The following is a 23,955-nucleotide window of genomic DNA, read 5'->3' as shown; positions in this document are numbered from 1 at the left end:
AAAGCAGTACTGAGAGGGGAATTTATAATAAATTATAAATTTATTGTATTATAAATGCCTACATTAAAATAGAAAAAAGAAATCATATGCCTAATCGATAACCTAACATCATCCCTTAAGGAACCAGAAAAAAAAAAAAAAAAAAAAAAGCACAAAGTAAACCCAAAGCAAGTGGAAGAAAGGAAATAAAGATTAGAAGAGAGATAAATGAAATACGAGAATGGAACACCAATGGAGAAAAATCAATGAAACCAAAAGTTGTTTCTTTAAAAAGATCAACAAAATCAACAAACTTCTGGCGAAACTAAGAAAAAAAAGAGAGAAGACCCAAATTACTAAAATCAGAAATTAAAGCAGGGACACAACCACTGAAATAAAGATCGCAAGAAAACACAACGAATAATTTTATGCCAACAAATTACATAGTCTAGATAAGATAAACAACTTCTTAGAAACACAAATTACCAAAAAAAAATTTCAAGAAATAGAAAATGAGCAGACAAATGAATCAGTAAACAAAAACCTCCCAACAAAAAAGGCTAGGAACAGATGGTTTCACTGGTGAATTCTATCAGACATTTAAAGAATTAACTCCAGTCTTTCTCAAACTTTTTCAAAAACAGAAGATGGAACACTTCCCACTCTTTCTATAAAGACAGCATTACTCTGACACCAAAGCCAGAAAAAGACATAAGGAAACTATAAACCAATATCCCTTGCAAATCAAATATAGCAGAATATTAAGAGAATTAAACTCAATTATCAACTGAGACATATACCAGGATTATGAAGGCGGTTCAACATACAAAAATAAATGTAATACACATCATTACTAGAATAAAGGAAAACAACACACAATCATCTCAATGTAGAAAAAGCATATGACAAAATTAAACAAACTTTCATAATAAAAACACAAAACAAAGAATAGAATAGAACTTCCTTAACTTGATAAAAGGCATTTATGAAAATCCCAGAGGTCACATCATACTCAGTGGCAAAGAGTCAAAATTCTCCCCCCAAGATCAGGAACAAGACAAGGACGTAATCTTTCTTCACTTCTAGTCAACATTGCACTGAAAAACTTCTATCCAGAGCAACTAGGCAAGAAAAAAATTTAATAAGGCACCCAAATTAGAAAGGAAGAATTAAAACTATATTTCTAGTTGCAGATCAAATGGCTTCACATATAGAAAATTGTAAGAATTCACCAAAAAAAAAAAAAACTATTAAAAGCAAAACACAAATTCAGCAAAGTGGCAGAATATAAGATCATCACATAAAATTCAATTGTTTTAAATACATTAGCAATGAACAAAAAGAAAATTAAGATGGCAATACTCCCAAAATAGATGAACAGACTGAACGTAATCCCTATCAGAATCCCAGCTTCCTTTTCTGCAGAAATTGACAACCTGATCCTAAAATTCATATTAAAATGTAAGGGCACTACACTAGCCAATACCATCTAGAAAAAAAAGAACAAAGTTGGAGGACTCATTTTGCTCTTTCCAATCTCAAAACTTACTGCAAAGCTACAGTAATCATGACAGTGTAGTACTGGCATAAAGCTAAGCATACTTACAGCAATGAACTGAATTAAGAGTCCAGATATAAACCCATCAAATGATTTTCAATAAGGTTGCCAATACTGTTCAATGGGAGAAAGCACAGCCTCATCAACAAATGGTGCTGAGACAACTAGACATCCATGTGCAAAGAATGAAGTGGGACTCTTACTTTACACCATACAAAAAATTAACTCAAAATGGATCAAAGACCTAAATATATGAACTAACACTAAAAAATGCTCACAAGTGATGACAACCTACAGAATGGGAGAAAATATTTGCAAGTCATGTATCTGATAAGGTCTAATATCCAGAATATATAGTTTTTTTCAATTTAACAACAAAAATAAAAACAACCCAATTAAAACACAGGGAAAGGACTTGAACAGACATTTCTCTAAAGATATATAAATGACAAAACTGTACATGAAAAGATGCTCAAAAGTCATTAGTGAAATACAAATCAAAACCACATAAGATTACCACTTCAAGTGAGAAAACAGAATAATGAAATTCAACCCAACATGAGGAACAGAAATCAGTCTCACTTATCAATTCTCTCATTAAATGTGAATGGATTGAATTCCCCACTCAAGAGACATAGACTGGCCCAATCGTTAAAAAAATACAAGCCAAGTATCTGCTGCCTTCAGGAAACTCATCTAACCTGCAAGGATGCATTTAGACTGAAAATAAAAGGGTGGAAGTCGATATTTCAAGCAAATGGAAGCCAAAATAAAGCTGGCGTGGCGGTTTTAATCTCCGATAACTTAGTTTTTAAATCAATAAAAGTAAAGAAAGACAAAGATGGTTACTATATACTGGTGAAGGGTACAATTCAACAAGAAGACAAAACTATACTTAATATATATGCACCCAACTTAGGGGCACCCAGATTCATAAAGCAAACCCTACTTGATTTGAACAAAATGATAGATAACAGTACTTTAATAGTCAGAGACTTTAACACGCCGCTGCCTCCAAACAAAAAATAAACAAAGAAATAATGGACTTAAGTAGAATGCTAGAACAAATGGGCCTGACTGACATCTACAGGACATTCTACCCAAAATCCACTGAATATACTTTCTTCTCATCAGCTCATGGGACATTCTCCAAGATTGACCATATTCTAGGATATAAAGCATGTCTTAAAAAATTTAAAAAAATAGAAATTATACCATGCATCTTCTCAGATCACAGCAAAATAAAAGTAATAATGAACCCTAACAGAAATTCTCATTCCTACTCAAAGTCATGGAAGCTAAACAACCTCCTCCTGAACGATTATTTTATAAATGAAGAAATCAAGATGAAATCAAAAGATGCTTTGAATTAAACGACAAAGGAGACACAACTTATCAAAATCTGTGGGACACAGCTAAAGCAGTCCTGAGAGGAAAATTTATTTCCATAAATGCCTATATCAAAAAGACAGAAAACTTACAAATAGACAATCTAATGAATAGACTCAAAGAGCCGGAGAAGGAAGAACAGACCGACCCCAAACCCAGCAGAAGGAGAGAAATTATTAAGATCAAATCACAACTAAATGAAAAGGACAACAAACAAACCATAAGGGAAATTAATAAAACAAAAAGTTGGTTCTTTGAAAAAATAAACAAGATTGACACAACTCTGGCTAGGCTAACCAAGAGCAGAAAAGAAAAAACTCGAATAACCTCCATCAGGAACATGAAAGGAGAAATCACGACCGATGCCACAGAGATACATGACATCATTTATGAATTCTACAAAAATCTTTATGCACACAAATTGGAAAATGAGGAGGAAATGGACAAATTTTTAGAAACACACAGCCTTCCCAGGCTCAACCAGGAAGAAATAGAATTCCTGAATAGACCAATATCTAGATCTGAAATCAAAACAGCAATAAAAAACCTTCCCAAAAAGAAAAGCCCTGGACCAGATGGGTTCACACCTGAATTTTACCATACCTACAAAGAAGAACTGGTGCCCATCCTACATAAACTATTCTCCAATATCGAGAAGGATGGAATTCTCCTCAACACATTTTACCAAGCCAACATAATTTTAATACCAAAACCAGGAAAGGATGCAACAAAAAAAGAAAACTACAGACCAATATCCCTTATGAATACAGATGCAAAAATTCTCAATAAAATCCTAGCAAATCAAATCCAAGTGCTTATCAAAAAAATAATCCATCACAACCAAGTGGGCTTCATCCTAGAGATGCAGGGATGGTTTAACATATGCAAATCTATAAATGTAATTCACCACATAAATAGAAGCAAAAATAAAGATCACATGATCCTCTCAATAGATGCAGAAAAAGCATTTGACAAAATTCAACACCCTTTTATGATAAGAACACTTAACAAAATAGGCACAGACGGGGCCTATCTAAAAATGATACAAGCCATATATGACAAACCCACAGCCAACATCATACTGAATGGGGGAAAATTGAAAGCATTCCCACTTCGAACTGGAACCAGACAAGGCTGCCCACTGTCCCCATTACTTTTCAACATAGTATTGGAAGTCCTTGCGAGAGCTATCAGGCAAGAGAGCAGAATCAAGGGAGTCCAAATAGGGAAAGGAGATCAAACTCTCACTCTTTGCTGATGATATGATGTTACATCTAGAAAACCCCAAGGATTCAACCAAGAAACTCCTGGAATTGATCAATGAATTCAGTAAAGTCAGGGGATACAAAATCAATACACACAAATCAGAGGCATCCATATATGCCAATAACAGTCAAACGGAGAACCAAATTAAGGACTCAATACCCTTCAAAATAGCAACAAAGAAAATAAAATACCTAGGAATATGTTTAACTAAGGAGGTAAAGGACCTCTATAGGGAGAACTACGAAACACTAAGGAAGGAAATTGCAGAACATGTAAATAGGTGGAAAACCATACCATGCTCACAGATCGGAAGAATCAACATTGTTAAAATGTCTATACTGCCCAAAGTTATCTACACATTCAATGCAGTCCCTATTAAATTACCAACATCATTTTTCACAGATATAGAAAGAATAATTTTACGCTTTGTATGGAACCAGAGAAGTCCCCGTTTAGCAAAAGCAATTTTAAGCAACAAAAGCAAAATGGAAGATATTAATTTGCCAGACTTCAAACTATACTACAAAGCTGTGATTATTAAAACTGCTTGGTATTGGCACAAGTGCAGGGACACAGACCAGTGGAACAGAACAGAAAATCCAAATATAAAACCATCCTCATATAGCCATCTAATCTTTGACAAAGCAGACAAAAACATACTCTGGGGAAAAGATTCCTTATTTAACAAATGGTGCTGGGAAAACTGGATAGCCACATGTAGAAGACTAAAACAGGACCCACAGCTTTCACCTCTCACAAAAGTCAAATCATGGTGGATAACAGACTTAAACCTTAGGTGGGAAACTATTAGAATCCTAGAAGAAAATGTAGGGAAGACTCTTACAGACATTGGCCTAGGCAAAGAATTTATGAAGAAGACCCCTAAGGCAATCACAGCAACAACAAAAATAAATAAATGGGACCTGATCAAATTAAAAAGCTTCTGCACAGCCAAAGAAACAGTCATGAGAGTAAACAGATAACCTACAGAATGGGAAAAAATTTTCGCATACATCAGATGAAGGACTGATAACAAGAATATATTTAGAACCCAGGAAAATCAGTAATAAAAAATCGAACAACCCTATCAAAAAGTGGGCAAAGGATATGAATAGAAATTTTTCAAAAGAAGATATAAAAATGGCTAACAAACATATGAAAAAATGTTCAACATCTCTAATCATCAGGGAAATGTAAATCAAAACCACAATGAGATACCACTTAACCCCAGTGAGAATGGCCTTTATCAAAAAGTCCCAAAACAATACATGTTAGCGTGGATGCAGAGAGACAGGAACACTCATACACTGCTGGTGGGACTGTAAACTAGTGCAACCCCTATGGAAAACAATATGGAGATACCTTAAACAGATTCAAGTAGACCTACCATTTGATCCAGCAATCCCATTATTGGCTACCTACCCAGAAGAACAAAAGTCATTCTATAAAAAAGACACCTGCACCCGAATGTTTATAGCAGCACAATTCACAATTGCAAAGATGTGGAAACAACCCAAATGCCCATCAATTCACAAATGGATTAGTAAAGTGTGGTATACGTATACCATGGAGTATTACTCAGCTATAAGAAATAACAGTGATACGACATCTCTTTGGTTCTCCTGGAGAGAGTTGGAACCCATTATGTTAAGTGAAGTATCCCAAGAATGGAAAAACAAGCATCACATGTACTCACCAGAAAACTGGTTTCCCTGATCATCACCTAAATGCACATTGGGGAATGATACCAATTGGATATCAGACTGAGGCGGGGGGTGGGGGGAGGGGATGGGTGTATGCCTACATGATGAGTGCGTTGCGCACCGTCTGGGGAATGGCCATGTTTGAAGGTGCTGACTCGGGGAGGTGGGGGGTGGGGGGAGGGAATGGAGGTATGACTACATGGTGAGTGCCAGGCGCACTGTCTGGGGAATGGACACGCTTGAGGCTCTGACTCAGGGGGAAGGGCGGGACATGGGCAATATATATAATCTGAGGTTTTGTACCCCCATAATAAGCTGAAATTAAAAAAATAAATAAATAAATAAATAAATAAAAGATTACCACTTCATACCCATTAGAATGGCTATAAAAAAAAAAGACAATAACAAGTGTTGGCAAGGATGTGGAAAAACTGGAACCCTTGTACATTGCTGGTGGGCATGTAAAACGAGGCAGTCACTGAGCAAAACAGTTGGAAGGTCCTCAAAAACTTAAACATAGAATTACCATATGACCCAGCAATTCTACTCCTAGATATACAGACCAAAAGTTGAAAACAGGTATCTAAACAAATACTTGTACATGAAATGTTCTCCAGCAGTACAATTCACAATACCCAAAAACGTGGAAACAACCCAAATGTCCATTAACCAGTGAATGGATGAACAAAATGTCATATATCCACACAACAGAATTTTTCCTCAGCCATAAAAAGGAATGAAATATTAATACATGCTACAATATGGATGAACGCTAAAAACATTGTGGTTATACGACAGACACCAGACACAAAAGTCATATACTCTATGATACCAGTTACACAAAATATCCAGAATAGGTAAATTCATAGAGACAAAAAGTAAATGAACGTTTGTTGGGATTGGGGGGAGGGAATAAGAACGACTGCTTTCAATGGTACAGGGATTTTCTCTGGTGGTGATGAAAATGTTTGGAACTAGACAGAAGTGATGGTTGTACAACAGTGTAAATGTACTAAATGTCATTGAATTGTGTGCTTTAAAATGATTCATTTTTTACAGTTAGTTTTTTGTTACACAAGTTTCACCTCAAAACAAATAAGCACACATACACACACGTACGTACACACACACACACACACACACACACACACACACACACACAGGCATGCACACAGGCGCACCGTCAGGTTTCTGGAGCAGAAATTGACAATAGAAGGATAACCCATACATTAAGGTAACAATCATAACCAGGTAAGAAAAGAACCAAGTTTCTTCTGTGTGGTACTTCAAACAAAATTTCTAGTTGTTTCTCATAACAGCAGTTAACTTTGAGGAGGTTCCTTAATATATAAATAGGAAAGAAGAGAAAAAAACCATAGTAGCTTCAGTGAAGGAAGACATCAAACAAGTCACTGCCACAGCTATGTGCAGGCATAGTGAATTCAACTACAGTTGACCCTTGAACGATACAGGTTTTCAACTGTGCAGGTCCACTCATCTGTGGACATTTTTCAATAAATACATTAGAAAACTTTTTAGAGATTTGTGATAAATTAAAAAAAAAAACAGATGTACCATGTAGCCTAGAAACATTGAAAAATGAACAAAATGATGTCGTGAATGCATAAACTATATGTAGATGCTAGTATATTTTATCATTTACTCGCATAAAATATATACAAATCTATTATAAAAAGTTAAAATTCATCAAAACTTACATCCACAAACTCTTACAGACTGTACACGGCACCATTTGCAGTTGAGAGAAATGTAAAAAAAGTAAAGATGTAATATTAAATCCTAACTGCATAAAATTAACTATAGTACATACTGTACTACTGTAATAATTTTGTAGCCACCTCTGGTTGCTACTGCAATGAGCACAATGAGTATTCACTTAAAATGCTAAGAATAATCACCCCACGTAAGCAGTTGTCTCTCCAGTAAACTGAGTATATAGTAAAAGGTGATCTCTCACAGTTCTCTCGTATTTTGCATGGGGTTTAGTGTAATACTATAAACCTTGAATAACACCATGGAGCCCGTATGAGGTGCCACTAGTGATGCTGGAAGTGCTCCCAAGAAGCAGAGAAAAGTCACAAAATTACAAGAAACAGTTAAATTGCTTCATATGTACTGTAGGTTGAGGTCTGCAGCTGCAGTTGCCTGCCATTCCAAAATGAATGAATCCAGCATAAGAACCACTGTAAAAAATGAAAAAGAAATTCATCAAGCCATTACTACAGCTATGCCTGCAGGTGTGAAAACCTTGCACTTTTTGTGAAATACCTTATCTCATTTTGGAAAATGCATAAGAGAAAATGCACAAGGCAAGAAAGGCATACTTACAGATTCTAATATGATTGGAAAAAACCAAAGTTACAATACAACAACTTAAAGCCAAAGAAAGGTGAAGAATCTAAAGCTGGGGAACTTAATGCCAGCAAAGAATGGTTTGATAATTTTAGAAAGAAGTTTGGCTTAAAAAATGTCAAGATGACAGGAGAAGTAGCTTCAGCGACCAAGAGGCAGCAGACCAATCCCCAGATGCCATTAAGAAAATCACTGACAAGAAAAACTTTCTGCCTGAAGAGGTTTTTAATGCAGATAAAAGTACTCTATTCTGGAAAAAAATGCCGCTAAAGACATTTATTAGTAGGAAGAAGTGAGCACCAGGATTTAAGGCAAAAGACTCTACTGTTTGATGCAAATGCAGCTGGGTTTATGATCAGGGCTGCCCTTAGCTATAAAGCTGCTAACTCTCGAGCCTTGAAAGGAAAAGATAAAAACCTGCTGCCAGTTTTGGGTTGTACAATAAGGCCTGGACAAAGACAACCCATCTTCTGGATTGGTTCCATTGATGCTTTGTCCCTGAAGTCAGGAAGTACCCTTGCTAGTAAGGGGATTGCCTTTTAAAGTAAAGTTCTTCTCATATTGGACAATGCCCCTGGCTACCCAGAATCCCATTAGTTTAACACTAAAGTGTCAAATTGATCTACTTACTGCCCAAACACAACATCTCTAATTCATCCTCCAGATTAGAGTCATAGGATCTTTATGGTATATCACACACGGTACTCAATGGAAAGGACTGTCGACACTACAGAAGAAAACCTTAATAGAGAGAACATCATGAAAGTCTGGAAGGATTACACCATTGAAGATGCCATCGGTGTTGCAGAAAAAGGCATGGAAGCCATCAAGTCTAAAATAATAAATTCCTGCTTCAGAAAACTGTGTCCAGATGTTGTGTATGACTTCGTAAGATTTATGACAAGAGCCAATCAAGGAAATCAAGAAAGACTGTGGATATGGCAACAAAGGTGGAGCATCAAGATATGTGTTTCAGAGAAATTCAAGAGCTAACAGATACCACACTAGCGGAATTAACAGACTACGACTTGATGAAGATGAGTACTCCCAAACCAGTGACAGAGGATGAGGAAAACGACTTAGAAGCAGTGCTAAGAAACAGAGATTACATAATTTGGCAAAAGGGTCCCAGTTATTCAAGACTGCTTTTAACTTCTCTTAGGACATGGATACTTCTATGACACGGGCACTGAAACTAAAGCAAACAATGGAAGCACTGGTACCATACAGAAATATTTTTAGAGAAATGGAAAAGCAAGAGAGTCATATAGAAAATATGATGTATTCCCATAAAGTTATACCCAGTATGCCTGCCTCTCTTGCCTCCCCTTCCACTTCCTCCATCTCTTCTGCCTCTGCCACTCCTAAGACCCCAAGTTCAACCCCCTCCTTTTCCAGGTCCTCTTCAGCCCAGTCAACGCGAAGACAACAAGCGTGAAGACCTTTATGAAGATTCACTTCCACTTAATGAACAGTAAATACATTTTTTCTTCCTTATGGTTTTCTTAGTAACATTTTCTTTTCTCTAGCTTGCTTTATTGTAAGAATACAGTATATAATACATATAACACACAAAATATGAGTTAATCAGCTGTTATTGGTAAGGCTTCTGGTCAACAGTAGGCTATCAGTTGTTAAGTTTTGGGGGAGTCAAAAGTTACATGGAGGTTTTTGAAGGAGGTTGGTGCCCCTAATGCCTGTGTTGTTCAAGGGTTAAAGGTACACTCCTGAAAGAGGAAAGGATAAAGTAAGAGTAGTTGACTCTGAATTACAACAATAAGAGACTGGCACTACTGGCAGGAATGTTTTCTTCTTAAGTGTTAAGAGTGACTCATCTCAATCCTACAGCTAGAGATAACATTTTCCAAACAAGCTAACGCATCAAAATCCAAAAGATGAGAGCTACTTAATCATGATAAAATACTTGAAGTTAGAAGGGCCATTCTAATACAATCAAAGCTAATATTTGATTGTTGAGCAAAACAAGGGTGTGGCTGGTTAATAGCCTATGAAGAAACTAAAGATCCTCTCTCTCCTTGATATTTATTTAAATATTTAAGTTTCCTCTGGGAAACTAACAAATCTTAAATATTTATTAAATCCCAGGCAACATAATATTTTTTCCATTTCTCTAAATTCAGTTCTTATATCCCTGTCAAATAATTCTTTTTCTTCTTATCTTTACAGATGAGGAAAGCAAGTAATTGACTTTCCCAAGCTCACATATGAAGTTATGGAACTGGGAATTGAATCCAGGCATATCTAAGTCCAAAGCCTATATTCTTTTTACTAAGTCCCACCTAACCACACAAAAGAGGTGAAAGAGCACCAGTGCAAGGGCTCAATTCAGATTTGGCTCACTTTTACTTAGCCTTGGGTACAAGTGCCCAGAGAGGGCCCCATTTATCCAATATATAGACCTAAAAGACACATAACAATTATTCCCTAAAAGTGAATTTTTAATATAAAACTGAATGTGGTATTTCATTATGTTCCAAAATAGAGAACTGGAAGAATTTTTGTGTGTGTGATTAAAAGCCAGAAAAAAGGCCAGGCGCAGTGGCTCATGCCTGTAATTACAGCACTTTGGGAGACCAAGGCAGGAGGATCACATGTGGCCAACAGTTTGAGACTAGTCTGGGCAACACAGCAAGACCATGTGTCTACAAAAAATAAAAAATATTAGCTGTGGGTGGCAGTGTACACTTGTAGTCCTAGACGCTGGGGAGGCTGTGCCAAGAGAATGGCTTGAGCCTGGGAGTTGAAGGTTACAGGGAGCCGTCACTGCACCACTGCACTGCAGCCTGGGCCACAGAGCGAAACTCTGAGAGATTCTGTCTTTAAAACAAAACAAACAAACAAAAAAAAGTCAGGGGGGAAAAAAAGCTGAGATTTTCAAACTTTAAAAAATTAAATAATGTTTACATTCTAACCTGGTTTATGCATTTTTAAATCAACAATACTGTTAATGTATATGTATGTGTTAATACTTATAGTAGATTTTTCTTTCTTTTCCTAGTCATCTCTCACTGTTTACAACATCTATGTATGTTTCCATTTTCTTTCTTACCTATTTAGGAGCAGACATAAGCCACTGGAGCAGGTAAAAAGTAAAGGACAAAAAATACTAAACTTTCACAAAATTTCTAGGATGATATTAAAAGTTTACGGCAAGAAAAAGAATCAACAAAGTAATGCCATTAAGTACAGGCATTAGGTAAATTAGTTCTGTCTCTTAAAAACATTAAAAGACTTTGCTTAGACATAGGTTTGAGGTGAAAGGATGCTTTCTCTTTGAAACTATAGCCCTTAAAACTAGTGTTTATTAACTTAATGTCTCTACAGTTAACAATTATTAATAGCTCAACATTCAAGTTTAAATAAATATGCCTGAACTCTGAAGGATAAATAAGTGGTAGCTAGATGACAGAAGGGGAAGGAAAAACAAAGAGTGCATAAACATCCTGAAGTGAAAACTGAAAGTAAGATCAACATAACGCAGAAAAAAGACGACAGAAACTGTCATCATTTATCATATTGAGGAGTCAGAAAAAAGTCTAATTAAGAAGGTCCTTGCAGAATTTTGGATCTTATCCTAATAGCCACAGAAAGAGTTTAAGTAGAAAGGTGGCATGATCAGATTTGCATTTTTAATGTTCATTCTGGCTGCAGGCTAGACAATGAGCTAGGTGGGGGCAAGAGTAGATGCCAGGTGACCAGCTTAAAGCCCAGTGAAATATACCAGGTAACACATAATAATAGCTCTAAAAAGGGCAATAACGGTGATGGAAAGAATAAAAGATAAGAGAAATACTTAGGAGACAGACCAGATAGACCTAGATAATGACTTAACAAAGCGATAGAGGGAGAAAGGGAGAAATACCAGGGATTTAGGTTTCTACATTTCTGACTTGAACAATTGGACAGATGAAGGAAACACACACACAAAAAATCAGATGTTTTCTGTTGTTTGTTTTGAAGAGACTACTAGAGAGAATATGTGTTTCGCTTTGGGTAAGTTGAGATGTCTGCTGCATAAACTATGAATGGGCCTCAAGTTCAGAGGAGGGGATCTGTGCTACATATATAAAATTAGGAATTGACAGCACATAAAAAGAAACTGTTGTTGTGGTCTAGATTTAGCTTGGTCCACATAAAACGAATCATTTTCAATATATATGAAATGTGTTGCTTTTAGCTATCCCCAACATCCGGCTAATTTCACTGATTTCTCTCTTCCAGCAGCAGTTTTGAATTGCAAAATATATTAAAAACAACCATAGTACAATCTGGCTGTGTTCAGGTCACTTTATCTGGGGCATGAAAGAAACATTCAAGTATGAGTATAACACTTATATTGAAGAGATGTTTAGGAAAAGGATAATACAGGACAGTGCCACAAAATCAGAAAAGTTCAGAGATTTGGGAGATAATAATATTTATTATTACAGGAAGAAATGTGGGGGTCTAAGGAGAATTATTAGCAATAACCTGGAAAAGTATCATCTACACGGTAGAGGCCCTAGATCCAAGTCTAAGAAATCTGAAGTTAGATTTTAGAGAATCTCTGAAAGTTACAAAGTAAGAGTTATCTGATCTGAGACAGATCTTCAGACTTCATGGCTGATTGGTAAGAAGGGGGAGATGGTTTGAGAGATGCAAATTAAAGAGACCAGCTGGAATGCAATTGTAATAGTACAGATCTAATGATAACAAGGGATTTACTTAAAAATTGTAATGAAAATAAAGTTGATACATTGAGGTGGGGTGAGGACAAAATGAGCAGACCTTGACCATGGCAAAATATAGAAATAAGCTAACATTATAGGTACAAGTCCATTTCTATAAAATGTCCAGAAAAATCTGTATAGACAGAAAGTAGATTAATGGTTGCCTGGGACTGGGGGTGAGACCAAGGATTAACTATAAACAGACATGAAGGACATTACTGAGACGAAGAAAAAGTTCTAAAAGTAGGTTGTGATGATAGGTGCGCAACTCATAAAATTTATCAAGATCAATGAATTGTACATTTGAAATGGATGAACTTTATGGCATGTAAATTATACCCCAATAATGTATTTAAAAAATGTGCACCACAGGCCAATAACTGAAAACCACCCAAATGCTATCAACAGTAGAACAGAACTGTGGTATATTTCCACAATAGAATACTATATAGCAACAAAAATAAACAATCTACAATAAGCACAACATTTCTGTCACAAAATGGTGAGTGAAAGCCTGGCACAAAAGAGTATATAGCGTATTATCCTATTTTATGTAAAATTCAAAAACTGGCAAAACTAATTTGTTATTTAAAGTCAAAATGATGGTTGCATGTGGGGGTAGGTGACTAGAAGGGGCACAGGGGGTTTCTGGAATGCTAATCACATTCTACTTCTTAAGCTGGGTGATGGTATATGACTGGGCTCCCCTTATGAATATTTACAAGACTGCCCACTTACAATATGCATACTTTTGTGTAAATATGGTATATTTTAACAGAGTTTCTTTAAAAATCAGCTGTAATCTCAGGGGGGAAAAAGAAAAAAAAACAGAGAAATACCAAATGTCTTTAAGTTGGGTAATGGTTAAATCATGGAATACACATGGGTAGTAGCCATAGTTGGATAGCCCCCAAACAGCTATTTATCTCTTCCTCTTTCTTAAAGAATGAATCCCGTTCTTAAAAAACATGGTGGGAATCCTGATTAGTCTATGCTAATGGTTTTCAAATAATAGTTTATAAACTCCTAGGGATCCCCAAGACCCTTTCAAGAAATTTCTAGATCAAAACTGTACAAAAAATAAACTTGTTAAAATTTTGATTTGGATTACATAGTACTTATGGATCAATGTGCAGAGAAAAGATGTCTTAATAACAGAGTTTTCAAATCCATGAATGAGATACATTGTTCCATTTACTCAGGTCTTTAATTTCACTCAGCAAAGGTTTTGCACTTTTCAGTACACAGGTCTTCCAAATCTTTTATCCAATTTATCCCCAAGTATTTCATATTTTTTATGTTATTGTAAATACTATTATAAATATTTTTTAATTTTAATTTTTTATTTGTTACTAATGAACAGAAATACAATTGATTTTTCTATGTTGATCTTATATCCTGTAGAGTGGTTTCAAGATGTCTTGCAGCTATTGCTTCAGCATTTTGGAACACTGCCCTGAAACCAATATGGTATTAAAAAAGTCTGAATTGAAAGATCAATGAGGGAACAGCACAACCAAGAAATAATCAATTGCTGTGTTTTAAGCTACTAAGTTCTTAGATGGTTTTGTTATAAAGCTAAAGGGGCTTTACTGGATGTAGTTTAGGTTAATCTGGCTAGTTATAATTCAGAGGAACTTGTTTCTTCTTGGACTTAAAAGGTTGGGGGCATTAAATCAGAGTTAACTTAATTCTTTTGTCAGAGATTCTCATCCACTCAAGATAATTGCGGTGTGAGGATAAGTTACACTCTGAGGGAGAGATGGGTCTCTCTTAGGGGTTTCAGACTCTACTACCTGAATATGGGTTTCCCCACTCAAGACCTTAGGTTTCCTCTGTTTCAGTTTTCTTCTACCAGAGCATTCTGCTGTAATTCTCAAGTGGTTTGGGCAGGAAATGGGATTTCAATATAAAATCTATAACATCTATAGATAGATATAACCACACATATAACCATCTATACCAGAATAACCTTTTATTAATAACTGTGTCAGAGATGGTTCTAAGTTGAATTATAATGGGTGACTGTTATTTCTTTACTATTTAAGGGACACAAAGACTCATTTATCTGACTGATAAAACATCCTGTAACTGAAATGAGCTGAAAATCAAGGCTTTTTAAGCCTGTGTAATAATCCACATATATTGTATATGAGATTGTTTGTACTTCTAGGAAATTACAGCACAGAGGAAGAACCACAGTAAGTCTGGATGTTTGACCTACCAAAATGGATTAAAGGATCTGGGCCATTCCCAACATGGAACAAGATGTCTGAGTAGATTATTCTCATACTGAGAGAAATAATACAGTTCTGCTTCCTTAAGATAAAGGGCTAGGAAGGAAGGACAGATAAAAATGTCTACCTAATGTATTATCAGCCGTTTGAGACTTAAGCATTATTACAATAGAGTGAGAAACCTGAGTGTCCGAAATCTGACTGGACTACTCTGTGTATTTCTATCATTAGCTGCAGTGTTTTCCATAAATAATTGGTAAAGTCCATTTTGAAATATTAGCCAATCTCAGTAGCATTAAGAGAAGTAAGGAAACGAAACTGTTAGAATTTTTTTTGACTACATTTAAATTTAGAAGAGTATTATTTAATTTGTAAAGAAGAGTGTTTCAGCTAAAACTCACAGCATAACTGAGGGTCAAGACTGGGCTTACATAGGCTCTTTCTCACCTAGAGATTTTCCTTCCAGAGCACTTTTCTATTTAAAACCCATAGCATTTTATTTTAACTAGGAAAACCAGGTCATGAGCAAGGAGATTCAAAATCTTTCAAAAAAGAATTTTGAAGACAATGCCCTGAGTATCTTTTCACATCTTTCTTTGTATAGAAACACAAATGGTAAAAACTGCAAAGTCAGATTTTGCTCACTACAGTGGGAAAAAAGAACAAAAATGTCTCTTCTATATATTTAGAAATAATACAAACATTTAAAGGTACTGGAAATGAGATGCACCTATAAAGAAAGACAGAAAAAAGTCAATGCTATGTTGAGGCTACAATTTGACAAGAGTCCAAGATAAATGGGAAACCAGAGACTAATTTGAGAGGATAAAGACATAATCAAAGGTATTCCAACATAGAAAAAAATGCTCTGTTGAAAATTAAACTATGAAAACTGTTAAAAATAAATTAATTTTAATTCTTTAAAAATGGAGGACACAGGCATAATCTATAAATCAGACTAAATCAATATAAGACAAAACTGAGGATGTGATCCAGGGTGGAGGAAAAAAAAAATCAAAACAAACTAATACTTTAGTAACAATTCCAGATACTATGCTGATTACAATGAACTAGGTAAAGCAAATAGTTAACAATTAAGCTCTAAACAATCTAAGTAAATTCCCAGATCTGTTATGAACTCATTTGCTGACTCTAAGTAAGTAATCTTTGTTAAACGTCACTACTCCATTAGAAGAGTAAACTGAAAACAGTAAAATGATTTTGAATAAAAACAGACATAAAGTTTAATACAATCAAATTTTCAAGCATCTGTTACTTCAAATATGTTTTCCATAAACTCTAGTTTTATGAAATGTCCTTCAAAAGGGGGTCTTATAGTCAAATAAGTTGGGTAATAGCTGCAAAAATTTTCACATTTATACTACTGCGTAATTAGTCAAAATGAACGTTTCTGAGAAGTCTTGCAATAAATAATCTATCTAACATTAATGACTCAGGCACGACCCACATTTACTTGACTCAGTAGTATTTATTATCATTCCACAAAACATTTGAAACATATTAATAGTTTAGTAAACATCAAGGTCAGTCTCCCTTTTTTATGATGTTCTATCTTGATGGGCAGTTTTAACTATTACTCACCAATTCTTTTACTTTATTATCACGAGTACAATAACTGACTCAAAATAGAGAAACAGAATGAAAACACAAAGCCAAGTTAAAAAGGATCTAGTCTCCATTCCTCAAGACTTCTGCACTCTTAGAAGCTCCACAGTGATGAACATGATCCTCTGGCAGTGGTGAACTAAGCTTTCAAGTGTTAATCTTTCTCATTTTTGCTTCTCCGATGTGGAATGCTCCTTATCCAGATTTCTACCTGCACATTTAGGTCTGAGCTCAAATATTACCTCCTCCAAGAGGGCCTCCCTTACCATCTTACCTAAACTTAGCTTCCCCAACTTCAACTTACTCAAACATTATATTATACTGTTTGGATTTCTTCTTTTAGCTTATTTGATTACTAGTACAATGTAGTATCCAGAATGGTTCCAGACACATGGTAGATGGTCAATATTTACGTGTTGAATGAATTAACAAACCATATTTTAGCAAATGGCTTTCCATATATATACCTACTAGAATTTAATAAATGTAGCAGAAACAGAAACTAACGTTTATTATTATTTCAGTCTGAAAATTGAATGTAGCACTTTGTAACTTAATAATTTAAAAATCATGCAAAATCACTTTGTGTGTGCAATAGTTTATTTGTTGAAACATGTCGAAGGTTCTTATCTTCAACTCAAGGAAAGCATATAATTTCTAGTTGTTTGGAGTAAATAAGATTAAAAACAATCCTGATGACCTTTTTTTCAATATTAATAAAACATAGAGCTAGTCATACATCTAGAAAATAAAATCTGCTCAAACTTTCGAAAAGCCTTAGCTATTGAAATGGGTATGAGTTACTTCAGTTAAACTTCAGTTGACTGAACATGAGGACTACTACACAGTAATGGAGTGTAACTTTCTGAGAAGTTAAAAAATAAGAAAAAGAGAAATAATTGCAGTGAATTCTAAATATTAGACAGTAGTGGAAAAAGTGACTACTCAACCCTCCATTTCCTTATTTACTGATGTCATTTTATGAACATATGTTACAGTTCTTACGGACTTAATATACTATTCATAGAGTTGAACAGCTACTCTAATAGGTAAACTAATAAAGAGATAAAGACAGGAGTTTGAGAATGTCTAAATCCAGAGCATTTAACTAGTGGATTAAAGTGGGATTGATTTTGAGACTGAATTACCAAGAATGCACTTTTAATCTCTCCACAGCTACACCATCACACAACAGGCCAACTTCTGGTTTAAGACATCTACACAAAGATCATTAAATTTATCTCCAACACGGGTTCAAAAATTCCATCACATTCTCCAAGTTCTCCTCAAAGCAACCCAGAGCAATTTCTTTACACACATAAGGTAATTTTAGCTCCGCTTAAGGCAGACTGTTTTTTGTTTTAATCAAAACTACTCTGGACTTGATTGTCATCTGTCTCTACATTTTCCTCACATCATAAAATCTCCAAAATAATCTCTGAATAAGGATCATAAGACCTTCCATTCTTGGCAGACATAACCTGTTTTCTAAGTAACAACAATAGTAACAAAATACTCACTAGATAAAATAATCATGCAAAGCTTTCTACGTTAAAAAAAAAAAAAGTTGCCTGGTATAAAATACTTCTGCTTGGTATGCTATGAAATATTAGCCTCAAACTCCAGTATTCAGATAAACAAGAAACCTTAGCATGGACACCTAACTATTTACAAAGCAGCCACCAACAATTCAAGTTAGTGGTTCCAAATTACACTACTACTGTTCTAAATGGCATAAAATCTAGGTTGTAAACTTGCCTTACATACTCTGAAAGCATTCTCTTTATGAAAACAGAAAAATCTTATTAAGATTTTATGTATATATTTATATATATATAAATGCACATATATATGTATTTTTTTTTCTTTTTTAGAAATAGTAGCAGGCTAAAAGTAGACCTTAAAAACTAACTGGTCAACTCTCAGGTATTTAGTGAATTCTGAGAATTGAGAACTGGCTGTGTCAGGACTGGGTTAAAATCATACACAATAAATAAAATATGCCTAAAAGTATTTTTGTTCCAGTTTTAAGGAGGATGCTGTATATTTTAATTTGACAACCAACTAGAAAAAATAAAATGAATGAGCAACTGGTCCAACCTGATGGGGGCAATTTTAATAACCTAATCTGCAAAGCCAGAATAAAGTTTTGAAAAGTGTTGAAAAAAGTGAACATTAGCTTCCCTACATAATCCAGATAAGCAGAAAACTATACTCAATACACATATGTGGTTTGACAAAACTCTAATTTGAAGAGAAATGACCCAAAGACCTCCTTTAATTATTCACTAGGCTAAATTTTTAGAACACTTTTATTTTAGCATTCTTCAAACTACAACTATAATTTCAGTCTCCATCAGAATCACGATTTTGCCTACATTTCACTACATATTGTGTTATCATTCCTCTCTTCATTTAAAAAGAAAACCCAAATAGCTTAAAGAATTACAATAAATTGCCATCAAATAATCTGATTGCCTATTATTAGGTTTCTAAAATAATGCCATATAGTCTTTTGTCCAAATCTACTGTCATCAAAATAAGTTCTACCAACTCCGGTAATTATTTTACTGAATAAAAGTCACTTTTAAATGGGAGCTAATCTGAATGATGAGACTTTGAATAAGATAATCAGTATAATGTACACAGAGAAGAATGACCAAGTCTTACCTTTATCTGTTGTTACTTTTTCTATACATCTGAAAGAAATAAGAATTAAACATTAAATGAACAACCTTGTACATTTCCTTAAAACATAAAATATTTATCTCTTTCAGGTTCACCTACAGAGTAATGCAGAAAGCATATAGAGCAGCTGTCATAAAACAGAACATTCAACAGTGATGCAAATATTCTATATCTACACTGTCCAATATGGTAGTCACATATGGCTATTGAGCACTTGAAATAGCTAGTGTAACTGAGGAACTGAATTTTTTAATTTTTGTTGATGTAAATTTAAATAGCCACATGTGGCTACCTAACAGCACAGAGCTAGGGTATCATTCAAAAAAAAAAAAAAACTTGTTTTTAACTGTAAAAAGTTATTAAGACTATTGCTAATTTCATTATATTAAGTGGTTATATAAGAAAATGCTCTTATTTTACAGAAGTGCACTAAGTAGGGGTGAAATGACATATTGTTTGGGATGTGCTCTAAAATACTTCTGCCAAAAAAGGGAGAAGGATAGACATAGAAAGCATGGCAAATCTCAGTAACTGCTGGATAGGTGATAAATACACTGAAGTTTCATCATATAATTTTCTTTACTTTGTATATATTCAAAAACTTTTATAATAAAAATTTAATAAACATTTTAGAAGCCCCCAAAATTACATTTATTAAACCCAAATCAAAATCTATTTCTAAAAACGCAGACTCCACAAATATCCTCACAAATAAATATAACTTGCACTTTACAAATTAAACAGCAACAGTAAAGAGCTTAAAGTGCCATACCCTACAGATTAAAAAAAAAGTATTACCATGTTTCTAATTTGGAAAATTTTCTATTATACATAACTGGTAAGGACAGTATAATAAATTCCCCCATATGTACTGCCCAAATTCAAAAGTCAACATGTCTTGGATCTTTATTATAAAGATGTGATACAGTATCTCTGAGTAGTATAAAGTCTTTTAGTTGTCTTTCCCCCTCCCACAAGTAAACCTAATACATTGAAGACCCTTTTGTGTTACCAAAAAAATGCCCAAGCAAATACATAAGCCATAGAATACTGCAAAATCTGTTCCCTTCAGAAAGAATAGATATCATTTTTGTTCATATATTTTTCAAAAGCTTGGTATTATTTTAAGTCATATTCCCAATGTCCCAATTGACAAGATAACTGCTAACCATTGTAACTTTAAATAAAAGCTAAAGTAATTGCTAAATTTTTGAAATATTATACAATAAGCTTTCCAAAAACCTTTTAAAATGGTCCAATGGTTCTATTACCATACTAATTACTTTAGGATCACAATTATTCAGAATTTCAATTTTGTACAATTGAAGCCTTCCCCAAAGGACGATGTTTTTTCAAATCAGAATGCTACTACCTCTTCATCCTCACTATCCATGACCCTCAAAAAGAAAATATCACCTGAGGGTTTATTACTATTTTTAGTAATATACCAAAAATGGAATACTATACATCAGAAAATAGAGGAATACTCTCCTTCATCTGTAATTCATCTGAACATGAAGGAAGACCTCTAAAATTATTAGCTAATATAGTTACTCAATAGCTAAATTTAAGTTCTAAAAAGTGTCTATTACTGAAGTTTTAAGTTCTAAAATGCACTGGGTAAACAGGATATATTATAAGACAGAATGAAAAGTCATTATTTCACATTTTAACCTAATCTTAGTTTGACAATTTCACTGTTTCCATATTAGCAGAAAGCATGGATATTTTAACTTATAAAACAGAAAAAATTATATCTGAAAACTACTATACCAATGCTATCATGTTTCTTGTGGAATATATTTATTAAAAAACTTAAACATTTCAATGTGAAAAGAAGTTGTTATAAACTTAAGAAAGTTTATAAAAACTGTAAGTTAGTCAACTATAAAGCTCATTTCACAAATTCACAAAATATCAATTACAGATGAAGCAGATCTAAAGAAGTGACTTGCCCAAGGTCACCGAGTGACTGTACAAAGTAAAATGGACTTGAAATTTTCTGACTTAAGTCCAATGCTTTTTCCACTATATAATATAATCTTGCCTTCCAATGGGGACAGAGGTTTCAATCAATCAAAATCTATGTATTTATTGATCTTTTAAGCTATTTTATATTTTACTATTTCTTTAATCAAGAGAATGAAATGTAGGTTACACAGCTGATTACTGTGATGTTATACGGGAAAAAGCTAGGATATAAAAAAAGGACCTGAATGGAACAGGTAATTAATACAGAAATTAAATTTCTTACACTTCTGTTTTAAACTTGTCATAACTGTTATTTGGAAAAATGCAGATTAATCAAAGTCAGAGGATACCTGACCCTGCAGGGTTCAATACACTGATACTCAAAACGTCTTGTAATGTCTTAAAGGATTAAATTAAGCAGTAAAAAACAGTTTTAAAATGTATTTTATCACTGAAAATCTATAAACTATGCACACGTTTGACACACCTCCACTAATCAATGCATCTTGACCTTATCTGTCAAGGTCCTTGAAGAAAGGGCCATGTCTCAGTTTTCTTTCTACCTCTAAGTTCAGCATAGTACCAAGCCCAGTTACTACTCAAAGATTTGCCAAGCTGAAATGCTTTAGGACTCCTTTGATTTCCAGGCCATGGAGTAAGCTGAAACTGTGTAACAAAAACACTGTCATGATGAAAATTTGTTTTAACAATCTGATCAAAATTGTATAATTTTAAATACACAGTCAAAAGATAATTATAGGGCTGAAAGAAAGTAAGAACACCAACTGCAGAGCTTGGATAAGGGGAAAAAAAAACCTTTATCACTATCTGTCATGAAATCAAATGATAAGAGTGATTTTTTTCCACCTCACAAGAAATATTGTAGAGACAAAACTGAAGGGATTAAGTTATCTTCGTCTAAGTTCATCTGTAACATTTATATGGTGGAAATAAAGAGTCACTAATGCTTTTTGTCTGGAGTTATAGAAAAATTAAATCATGATGGCAGGTAAAATTACCACTCTAGGTACAATTATCTTAAGACATATAGGCATATTTAACTATCAAGTGGTAGGTGAGAATGGAAGGCAATTTTAAAAATATTTTAAGTATTACCCTCTCTAGGTATGGTAACAGAAAAAAATGAAAACATCCTATTTTGCAGAATCTACATGAAAAAAAAACCACAAACCACTCATACATCTAGCATGCTACCATTCCTCAAAACAGTATCTTTTACTTTGTATTTACTATGTACCAGGTATTGTGCTAAGTGCTTCACATGCCGTGTTTAACTCTCACAAAGTCAAGTTGTAGGGATTATCCCGTATAGATAAGGAAACTGAGGCACAGGTAGGTTAAGGAATTTGTCCAAGAAATTTATATCCAAATAAGGTAAATGACATATATCTTTCCAAACTTTTAAGAGATTAAACATAGTGTAAATATGAAATGCATCTACACCAATTAGAATTCTAACTGCAGCCCAACGATTTGTAAGTACAGATTATTTTTTTTGTCCACAGAGGAACTGTAGTTTACACAATAAATTCTCTCAATTATGTTAACTTAATTGACATTCAAAAATTTGAAAGCATAGCTAATACCACAATATGACTACCTTTAAATTTTATTCCTCTTTCTGAGAGGCTTGTAAAGCAAGCGTGCCAAGTGACAGACTTAACTCCTAATTTTGGAACAGGTCTGCTTCAAGCTTTAAATCTACTGGGTCTAGTGTAAGCCCAACCTTGCCATTGTATCTACCTGGGGGGAAAGAAGAACACTTAAAACTGACATATGCGCCCGCCCTTTCAATTTTCCTTGCCTCGCCTAATTTTTTTCACTTGAAAGTCAAAGAACATAAATGATGTTTCCAGTAATGAATTCAGCAGCTAATATGATTAATTTCTAAAATTTACAAATTTGCATGCTTTAGTATTCTTAACATCTGAGCATTATTTATGCTTCTGGCCACCTGTTCATGGTTCCTCTATTAACCTCTAGGTAATAAAGGAATTCCTCTCCTATGAGTTTACTTTAAGGATTAAGTTTCTACATTAAAATATATGTAAAAACAAAGACAAAACACATGCTGCTTCGTAAAAACAAAAATTAAATAATATTCATCTAATTTTGCTATATGAAACACTCTACACTGATAATCAGCAGAGCCACGTTTTTACCCAACCATAAGTATCAGATTTCTAAGAAGAATGAAAACTGATGTGAAAACTTAGAACAGTGGAAAAAGCTACATAAACATACTAATACAATTAGCTCTTGAGCTAATTAATGGGAAGAGGGGAGAACATTTTTGAAGGCTAGGATCGTGCTCTGAATTTCCTTATGGGGATGTGATGTAATACTGGAGAGCCGCCGAAGGGAAAGGGATAGGCTGACAAAGAGGGTGCAGATGCCAGAGTGAGGGATAAGCC

At 34.3% G+C, this 23,955-nt stretch overlaps 1 protein-coding gene across 2 annotated transcripts in view; it reads right to left on the bottom strand.

Annotated features, from left to right (window-relative positions):
- Nucleotides 1-23,955, bottom strand: part of ZFP91 (ZFP91 zinc finger protein, atypical E3 ubiquitin ligase) — a 41,952-nt gene that overhangs the window by 17,142 nt on the left and 855 nt on the right. For both annotated transcript variants that reach the window (XM_045558123.1, XM_045558124.1), the window contains exon 2: nt 19,532-19,560. In XM_045558123.1, coding sequence (XP_045414079.1) covers nt 19,532-19,560 — 29 coding nt within the window. The remainder of the gene's footprint in view (nt 1-19,531; nt 19,561-23,955) is intronic.

Source organism: Lemur catta, chromosome 7, assembly GCF_020740605.2.
Source record: "Lemur catta isolate mLemCat1 chromosome 7, mLemCat1.pri, whole genome shotgun sequence".
Classification (NCBI taxonomy): domain Eukaryota; kingdom Metazoa; phylum Chordata; class Mammalia; order Primates; family Lemuridae; genus Lemur; species Lemur catta.
Note: the sequence above shows the minus strand (reverse complement) of the source record. Positions and strands in the feature narration are given on the sequence as shown.